Source organism: Onthophagus taurus, chromosome 11 (genome assembly GCF_036711975.1).
Source record: "Onthophagus taurus isolate NC chromosome 11, IU_Otau_3.0, whole genome shotgun sequence".
Taxonomy (NCBI): domain Eukaryota; kingdom Metazoa; phylum Arthropoda; class Insecta; order Coleoptera; family Scarabaeidae; genus Onthophagus; species Onthophagus taurus.
Genome location: NC_091976.1, coordinates 6,958,368 through 6,969,010, shown reverse-complemented (window position 1 = coordinate 6,969,010; position 10,643 = coordinate 6,958,368). Strand labels below are relative to the sequence as shown.

General features: G+C 36.3%; 1 protein-coding gene across 1 annotated transcript; it reads left to right on the top strand.

Annotated features, from left to right (window-relative positions):
• The first annotated feature begins 3,456 nt into the window (after window positions 1-3,456).
• LOC111414485 (uncharacterized) lies at window positions 3,457-4,563 on the top strand. Its single transcript, XM_023045839.2, has 6 exons — window positions 3,457-3,589; window positions 3,657-3,780; window positions 3,841-3,969; window positions 4,034-4,176; window positions 4,239-4,361; window positions 4,460-4,563. Exons 1-5 carry the CDS (start codon window positions 3,527-3,529, stop codon window positions 4,359-4,361), a joined length of 582 nt encoding a protein of 193 aa, XP_022901607.2. The 5' UTR covers window positions 3,457-3,526; the 3' UTR covers window positions 4,460-4,563.
• The last annotated feature ends 6,080 nt before the right edge of the window (window positions 4,564-10,643 follow it).

The window sequence follows — 10,643 nt, the reverse complement described above, 5'->3', positions numbered from 1 at the left end:
TCAAATTTTACCGTGCAGTAGAATGCCCTTAACGAACATTAATACCTTGCTCGGTGAAAGGTCATTCAGATCCTTTGAGGAAATAAACTGCGATCTAAAAATCGAGAATCTGATACGGTTAACAACAGGGCAGTGGCATAAAACATGCTCAACCGTCTCTGCTTCCTCCGCACATAGTCGCCATTCAACATCGTTGGCTAAACCCAACAAGTTGAGGTATGCTTGTAATCGGCAGTGCCCAATAAAGACACCCATTAGAACTTTTATGCTGTTACGAGCAAGTCCTAAAATATTCCCGGGTTTGACAGTGGCGATGTCAATAAACACCTTAGCATGTCTCATTCCAGGAGAACTGGTCCACAATAGGCGAAGTCTCTCTTCAGCCCACAGTCCAATCCTATCTTTGGCCATCGCAAATGACACACCAACTGCTTGTTCTGGCACCGCAAACGCTTTAGCGCTGCCCTGTCGTGCTAGCTCATATACCGCTTCATTGCCAACAACCCTAGAGTGACCCGGGACCCAGATCAGCGAAACTCTGTTATCACAACTCAGTGTGTTTAATGTTCTCTTGCAATCATTTCACGGCTTGCGGCGCCTGGAGAGCGGCTTGACTGTCTGACAAGAGTCGTACTATCATGTTCTTCACCCCTCTCTTAAGAAGGATTTTAGCATCCATGTCAATACCAAATACTTCCGCCTGGAATACAGTATAGTACGTACCCAGGCTGTAGGCTTGTTTAATTCGAGGTGTTTGGCAGTATACTCCTGCTCCGACTCCTTCCAGCGTTTTTGATCCGTCTGTGAACAAATAATATCTGCCTGAACCAGAGAATTTTCATTTTCGTTCCAGGACTGCCGTTTAGGCAGTACAATCTGGTGTCGAGCATTAATCACTGATAGTGATCCCGCCAAATCTGACGGCATTGATAGCACAGTATCAGTGCTTATAATGTCTTCCACAGCCCATTGGTAGTACATGTCGGAACAGGTTTGAGCATATTGCTTAAATCTGTAAATGGTAGTTCTAGCCACTTTCTCTATAGATAGGAGGAGATAGGCCAAGCAGAACCTCCATTGTCAGAGTTGGCGTTGTGTTTATCGCACCAGAGATTGCCAATCCAGCTACTCGTTGAATTCGTGAAAGTTTACTGATAATTGATGTCTGTCGGACTTTCCTATACCAAGCTGCTGCTCCGTATGTGATCATAGGTCTAACCACAGTCACATAGAGCCAGTGCAGTCTTTCAGGTGTAAGACCCCAATTTTTTCCATAAAGACTGCGACAAGTCCACAAGGATAGTCTAGCTTTCTGCAAAACTCCCTGCAAATGTCCATTCCATGAGAGGGTTTTGTTTAGGATTACTCCTAGATATTTGACTTCCTTTGAGAAACGAATTTCTTCACCTTGGATAGTTGGCCGGATTACTCCATCCCGCCTTTGACTCCTGGTGAAGGGCACAACAATTGTCTTTTGCGGATTTATCAAGAGATTCTCTCCCTTACACCAAGCGCAAATGGTATTTAGAGTCACCTGGAGGACTTTAGATATCCTCGACAAACAGGTTCGTTTGACCATGACGATAATGTCATCAGCATAAGCTTGTATTTTTACACCAACGGCTTCGACTATCGCAATCAGATTGTCAACCAAGAGGAACTAAAGCAGAAATAACACCCTTCCCTACGGACAGCCACCTCTAAAGCGGATCGTATCAGCGTGGAGTAAAGTAGAAACTATTCTACTATCAAGCATATTGCGGATCCAACCCGCTATAGTTGCTTCCACCCCCCTGTCAAGAGCAGCTCTTTCAAGAGATTGTGGTATTGCGGTGTTGAACGCACCTTGTATATCCAGAAACGCACAAAGCAAGATTTCTTTATCCTGCAGCGTCCTGGGTACTCTACCAACTAAGTTGTGTAGAGCCAATTCTGCTGATTTTCCCGCTTGATAAGGATACTGGTGGCGACTCAGTGGACCAGATACCAGTGGCACCGTACGCATATAACGTTCCAGAACTTTTTCAAGGGTTTTCAACAAAAATGACGTTAGGCTGATGGGTCGAAAGGCATTAGGAATAGGGACCGAACGACCCGGTTTAGGTATATAAGATACCCTTACCTTAGTCCATTCTGCCGGTACATATTTCCAGGCGACACTCGCTCTGAACATTTTTACCAAAATAGGCAACAACAGTGACCTTCCTTGCTGTAACAAAGCAGAAAAGATAGTGTCTTCTCCAGGCGATTTGAACGGCATAAACATTTGAATCACCTGGTCGACGGATGTGCAAGTGACGACTTTTCTAGCCACACTCCAATCCGTATTTGAGGGGCGCTTTGTCATGCAAGAATAGCCCGCTATGGCATTATGAGCCCTCATCATTAAGCTTCCTGGGAAGTGAGTCTGCATGAGAAGCTCTAACGAGGCTGCGCTAGAGTCCGTAAAACTACCGGACTCAAGAGTAGTACTACTCAACAAGAGTAGTATTCTCTGTTACCAACATAATCGCTGAAAAACAAAAATTGCATACATTGATCCCTTCAAATAGATTATTATTATTAAAGATTAATTAATCTTTTATATTCTCAAAAGAAGTTGTTACTAAAAAATGTAGCGCAACTTTAAAAACGGAACAAGACAGAAAAGATAATCAAACTACTAACTATTGGTAAACATATTTAAAATAATAATAAAAATACGTATTTATTCGGTTTAGGTGTCTTGATTAACAGACAACTTCGCTTACTGAGAAATTACTACGCCTTATTCTGACACCAGTTGTCATTATTAAAGAGAAGGCTAAGAAAACTTTGACATGGACCCCGATCACTCAGCCGGTATACTAACTTTAAGCGAAAATATAACAACAAGGACAGCCGGAGTTACTCGTAATAACAAAAGTACTGACTTGGAAAGCTTTTTGGATTGACTTCCAGAACAAAATCATTTGTGTAAATTATCCACATGAGATCATAAAACTTATAAAAAAAACGAAGAGCTAGAAAAAAATAATCGAGGGATTCCTTAGACAAAACTTTACTTCTACCACACTGGTTTCAATCGGATTTCATATGGTAGTGTATAGTACCATATAAAATCTGAGTGTGTACCACATTTCGAATTTCATTCAGTTTCAAAATCTAATTTTGATGTAATCGGTTTGAATGTAGGATGACTTATAAACGAAAAAGAAATTTAGATATAATGAAGACATTTCCACATTTAAACCATGAATAACATTTACATTGATAGTAATGATGTTTTTCGTAAGAAATTCAGTATTGAGATTTAATAATAAATAATCTTGGATCAATTTATTTTTAAAATGATATCTATTCATTGAACGATCGTAAATTGACATGATTAAATTTATCTTTATAGAATATATAATTTTATCGATAAACAACCAATTTAATTGAATTTGTGACTTCTAGATATGTATTATGATAAAGGCACAGATTAATATTTTAGTTCAATTTATGTTTACACTTTCAATTTGTTTGTATAAAGTTAAAAGTCGCAATGTATATGAGTGATAGTCCATTCTTATATCCGTTATGTGTCATCGCTACGATCTTGGGAACGGTAAACGAATTGATTTTTAAATTTTTGTATTATTCCATTTTGTATATACTTTTTTACAAAACATAAGCTACAAGGATTAACATGGATGATCATATCGTTTTTGGTAATAATTCTATATGCGGAAACTTGGATACCGGATAAAGATTCTATGGGTTATTTTAATAATGGTGCTTATTTTCTACTCTTTGAAAGTAAGATAACAAAAAATTATTATAACAACAAAAACAAAAATAAAATATTTTTTTATACAGGTCAATTTAATCCTCCAGTTGAAGATTTAACTAATTTACAATCTATAACGGGATTTGTTATAGTTTTTGCATGCTTTTATTTTGTACTTTCGCTTTTATGGACGATAAATTCATTGGCTTTAGCTCACAGTAGGGAAATATTAAGGGTTTACAATCAAGAATTATTTTTTATTATTCCTTTAATTTTTTTAAGGATATTTTTGGAAACTAAGCATCAATATATCTGCAATAATTCGTCTTTGGTCGTTCTTAGCATTTATAATAACAATATACGATTTAGTTACAATGTCCGTATTAGCATACGATTTAGGAGTGATTCAAAATAGTACTCAAATTGTAATTATATTGCGTTTATATTAATTAATCTAATTTTGTATAACACTCTGTTTTGTTTTTAGGATGATGCAACCAAATTTTTATTTAGCACAGTAATGGGAGTTGCAATGACCATAGCTGGACGCGGTTACGTTCTTTTAGCAATCAATTTAATTGTAGCAGTTATTTTACCAAGGGCTCTTTAAGTAAGTAATTCAATAAGAAAACCTAAATAAGAAGTGATTGATGTTTATTTTAAGAAACTAAAAATTGGATTAAAACTAATACAAATTGGATTTTTTAGGAACAAATTGGTTTATCTTGCCCGAGCTCAGATTTTACTTGAGACTATAAGTAAGTGTTAAGAATCACAAAAATATTACAGATAAATCAGTACCGAAACTCTAATCTAATTACATTTATTTTTTACCGTATAATAATAATAATGCCTTTATTAACCCTTACAATTAATGTATAAGTATAAAAAAAACAAAATATAAAAACGTAATAACAATAAGAAATAAGTATAATGTTACAAAAACAAAATTACAACAAAATTGCAAAGGCTAACAGGTCTGGCTGGGTCAGACAACACCACAAAGTAGTGAGGTCTGCTCTTCCCCCAGTCCCCATGAACACAACATATTGCTTCTAAGTAAGTAAGTAGTGAAAATGAATACAGCGCACAAGACAAAAAATACAAAAAACAAAAATTGAATGCATGAATAAAGCAAGTAACAAATAAAAATTAAAATTTTACTCTAGAAAACCTAAATTGATTCCATCTGCCGCTCACAGAGATATCGCTTGTATTTATATTTAAAACTCGACAGGTTCAATATTTTTAATGAACGAGGAAGGGTATTCCAAAAGTTTGTCACACAATAAGTGAAAGAATTCCGAAATGAAGCCGACGCGTGACGAGGAACTGTAAGTGCATCTTTTCGACGAATATTGATATTGTGTACGTCAGTACGATACGATATCTTCTTGCTCAGATAAACAGGTGTTTTTTTATTTAAAATGTTAAAATAAACTACTCCCCTGTGAAAAATGATTCTGTTATACATATTTAGCCACCCACATTCTTTTAACTTATGTGAAATTCTGCAGTACTTTCGAATTCCATAAATTAGTCTTAAGCACCCATTTTGGACATACTGCACCCGCCTTCGATTGTCCCCAGTTATGCAAGCATCATAGACCGAGTCACAATGATTAAAATTGGATAAAATCAAAGAATCAGTCAGTAATCTTTTACTGTTCTCATTTAATACATGCCGATATGGATAAAGGGATTTTAATGCGCAATATGATTTCTGTAGTAACTTGTTTATATGTGAATTAAATTTTAAATCATCATCTATTAACAAACCCAAATTTTTCACAGTGCGTACGTGTTGTAGTTCTTGATTATTTACACAAATTTTAAGATTGTATGTATGTATGTAGAGTAATCAATGTAATCAACATTAGATTTGCTGGAGTTTACTTTTAAGCCATGCGCCTCAGAAGTGTCAACAAGTGATTGCACAACAAGTGAATTTATTTTGACAGCAGCAACATTAGTCTCGGTGTGAGGAAATGATATTAATAACTGAGTATCATCAGCATAAGCATGATATTCACAATGTTTCAAGCCCCTGTAGAACGTACTAGTATAAACGATGAATAACAAAGGACCACATATACTGCCCTAAGGAACTCCTTTAGAGACAAATTCTGGTTTAGATAATCAGCCTTTAACTTTCGTATGTTGCCTTCTGTTCAGAAGATAATGTTTAAAAAAATCAATTGCCGTCTGACCGAGACCAATGTAGTGCATAATGCTTAACAAGAAATGATGATTTATCATATCGAATGCTTTGGAATAATCTAATAATATCATTGCATGCATATTTCCCTTGTCGACACTCCGCAACACACCGTCCACAACATCCATTAGTACAGTATTGCAACTATGACCCAAGACAAGTATGGCATCAAGACACAACGAAATCATAATCAGAATATAAAATATAAATTAAAAGGTCCATATCTGGGAAAGTTGAGAAATGTTAAAGCATTTTCTTAAGTATTTTCAATATAGTTTGTATCAGACAGATTAAATTTGGCAAACAATGCAATGTTATCATAAGAAATCGTTTAAGATAATAATAATAGAATAGAACTTATTCGTGCAATTACAAATTTGTTGTACACCCATCAAGTCAAAAAAATTAATACATACGGTACCGATACACTACAATTAACATTCATTACAACCGATACTACATGTCTGACAAATTAGGTTATATATTAAAATCTTCCTCTGAGAGGTGGCGGTCCAGAAAATCCGAAGAGGAGTAAAACCCGTTGTCAGCAAGAACCGCTTGACTGCCACCTTAAAAGCTCCCACCGAGAGCAGCGTTAACGATGTCGGCAATTTATTATATAATTTAAGAGCAACAAAATCGGCACACTTTTGTAACTTACAGAGTCTGCAAAAGTTTGGCATTAACTATTTCGCGTATTATAACCGTGCACATCAACTATGCATAGAGAATCTTCCTACGTTTCTACGTACGTACAACAGGCATTCCTGAATATATAATGAGGGAAACGTTACAATCTGATAACTGATAAATGAAGTACGGCAAGAATCTCTGTAACTCACACCACAGACCACCCGCACAGCACGTCGCTGTAATCGGAAAACTCTGTGCCACCCAGCACAACCTCCCCACGCCAATAACGCGTAAGACATAAGCGACTGGCACAAAGCAGAATTCACAACACAAAGATGTTGCTACTCAAACGTCCACACAACCTATCTATGCGGTGTTCCCAGTTTAACCCTAGGATGCATAAACCGGGCCTCTCAGGCCCGGCGAGATTTTAGTTACTCATAATTTTCTTAAAATAATTTCAATTGCCTTGAGCATTTAGATATGCTCTATACACGTCTTTATTTAATACACACCTGATTCAAAAATGTTCAAGTGTAATTAGCAAAGTAATTAGTTACTATAAAACAGGTTTCAACTTGTTCATTACACATTTGTCAAACACTGCTGCGCGGAATTGTGCGTGTCTGTGCAAGTTAAAACGTGCATTACTGTTGGATGTATAAAAGTAGGTGCAGCTGTTTTTCCTTCAGTTGGAATAGAAGTTGGATTGAGTGAACTTGTGAGATACATATAATAATGGTGTCAAAAAAGAATGTAAAAACCGTGAGATTTGGTGACCCCGGTTATGAAGAAATATTGGTGCAGTGGGCAGCCGAATGTGATGTGTCAGAAGCAGAAAATGATGACACAGAAGATAGAAATTTCGAATTGGTTCCTGACGAGTATTCTGGATCCAGTTCTGATCATGGTGACGCTAATTCAGAGGATGATGTTGATGATATTGGTAAGCCTTCAACGAGCGGTTGGGTTGGGTTGGGTTGGGTTGGGTTATGGAGTTTGGAACCCCCAGCAAAAAAATAAAACTAGCAAGGAAATATATTATATGGCTGCAACACCAAAAGAAGCGTTTCAGTTATTTGTAACTCCAGTTATTGTACAAGAAATTGTGAACTGTACTAATTTAGAGGGCAAACGTGTTTATGGAGCAAAAGGAAAACCGTGAAAAGATGTAACTGTTGATGAATTTCTTGCATTCTGTGGTTTACTTATTCATGCGGGAGTTGACAGAAGCTGGGATGTTCCTGCGCGAGAATTATTTTGTTATGAATTTGCCAATCCTGTATATCGAGCCACAATGTCCATATTTCGCTTTGAAGAAATACGAAGAATCGTCAGATTTGACGACAAGAGAACCCGGAATGCGCATTTGGAAATCGATAAGTTAGCAATGGTGTCCTACATTTGGGATTTATTCATTCAGCAATGCAAAACCTGCGTCATACCTGATACTAATGTAACTATTGATGAACAACTTGTTGGGTTTAGAGGTAGATGCACATTCGGTCAATATATGCCAAGTAAACCGTCAAAATATGGACTTAAAATATTTTGGATGTGTAAATCTACGTCTGGTTATGCTTTGGATGGTTTAGTTTATGTTGGCCGCCAGCCCGGAGAACCTCTACATAAAAACCTGGGGCTTGAAGTAGTACAAACTCTTGTGCGTAGCATTCATAATTCTGGTCGCAATCTCACGATAGACAATTTCTTCACTAGTGTTCCGCTAGCAACTTATCTATTGGATAAAAATATTACTGTTGTGAGTACACTACGTCAGAATAAGCGTGATATTCCGAAAGAAATGAAAGCCTCAAAAGATCGTGTAGTCTACTCTTCATTGTTTTGTTTTCAAAATAACGTATCCATGGTAAGTTACGCACGTAAAAAGAACATGCACCACGACGCAAAGACGATAATACGACGAATATCAATGACGACGCTAAGAGGAAGCCTGAAATCATCTCTCATTATAATAAAACAAAGGGCGGTGTTGACATCATGGATCAAATGATGTCAACATACACGTGCAAGAGGCAAAGTAAACGATGGCCTATGACATTTTTTTCAACATCATTGATGTTGCAGCACTCAATGCATATATAGTCTTTACGAAAGAACATCCAAACTACAACATAGGAGTAACTCACAAACGCTGAATGTTCTTGAAAGATTTAGCGAAGGAACTAGTGATACCACATATGCAGAGAAGATCTACTAACCCTAACCTACGGCGTACTGTCCGGGAGTGTATGAGCAGATTTATTGATATATGTGGTCCGATATATCTGGTTTTTTGTCTGAGTCCGCACCAGCGTTTGGAAGCGTGAAAACAGCTTCCATACTTTTGCTTTTATTTAAATTTAATTTGTTACAGGCAAACCACTGTTCAGCCTCCGATCGCGTAATCTCAGATAAGGCAAGAGCATCCACCAAATTTGTACTTTTGTTAATAAGTATGGTGTCATCTGCGTATTATATTACCGATGCACTAGTGATAGCATTCGGCAAATCATTTACCAACCCCTATAGAAATATTTTTGGGTTCTGAATAATATTCATTGCAATAAACTACTTGCTTTCTATTAGTGAGATAAGATTCTATTAATCTAGCACTACTTTCATCAAAATATGTTGACTTTATAAAAAAAAATTTATACAAAAGTTGTTTAATATTTTATTTGCCATAATAAGACTGCATTCAATTGTTTTTAATTCAGAAAACAAATGAGCAACGAATAACACTTGAATTTTTTTAAATGGCAACCCTTTCGTTAGGCTCATTTTATAGAGATTACTTTTCTCTTTACGCTGACGAAAAATGTTGTACCCTTACATCAGAAAATTTTTGCAAAAAAATGTTAAAATTGTTTATTAATAAAAATTAATCAATAACATTAACCTAGATAATCCAGATTGCCAAGTACCTCGAATTATTACCGTAAATTAAAATTATATGTATACAAAATATAACAAATAAACGAAAAATTAGTGTACATCTCCAATAATTCGAGGTAATCGAACTCGATAAAAACTTGATACACTGGTCATCTCTTCTCACGTCTAGTGCAGAAAAGTTGTGACGTTGCAGCAGGGATTGCGTAATCCGTTCCACGATCCGGGTATGATCTGATATGGATGGTACTGATCCTCGTTGACGAGAGGACAATCATCATGAAGAAGATCAAACTGATGATCAGTATTTGTCAGAACCAAATCCAACAGACGATTGTCACAAGTTTGATAAAGTTGATACCTACCAAGATATATACTACATATATTCCATACATAATGGGCACCCTGTAGTAGCAGTAATTAGAAATGTAAAAAACGTAATAACCCTTACTTGAAAAATGAAATGCATGTTTTTACATTTTTTTGAGTTTGTCTATGAATTTTATCATAAAACCGTAACCCTTAACTGAATTTGATATAGATAAGTGAATTTGATGAAACTTTAGAATGATTTGGAAGCTGGGTTTTTGATAGAAAAAAACTTTTGATGGAGACAGATCAAAAGAGTCTGCGTCAAATCGATCTGCGTTATGCCCATTGGGGTCAAATTCACCCCCAAAGTACGCGTCGCGCTATATACATACACAGTCCAACAACAAATTTTTTTCTCGAAAACCGTTAAGGGTTACGTTGTTTTGACGGTCGATTTAAATCGTTAAAGGCACCCTCTAAATTGTCCTAAAATTTCATCAATTGCAGAAGTGCCCATCATGGTCAAATTCACCCCTAAAGTCCTATCCGCGGTTTATAAGAATGATTTTTTTTCTCGAAAACCGTTAGGGGTTACGGTGCTTTGAAAATTGATAAAAATACTTAGAACTGTGTTCTATTATGTGGTAGATTTGGCTTAATTCGAAGGTGCCCATCAGGGTGAAAACATCCCTTTATCGGGGGTGGGCGTTCAAAAATTTTTTTACCAAATGGGGGTTGTAAGCTGTTCTTGAGGGTAAGAGTGACCTGTGTGCGAAATTTAATAATAATAATACTTTTATTCACCCATCAATAATAAGAAGAAAGAAAACAATC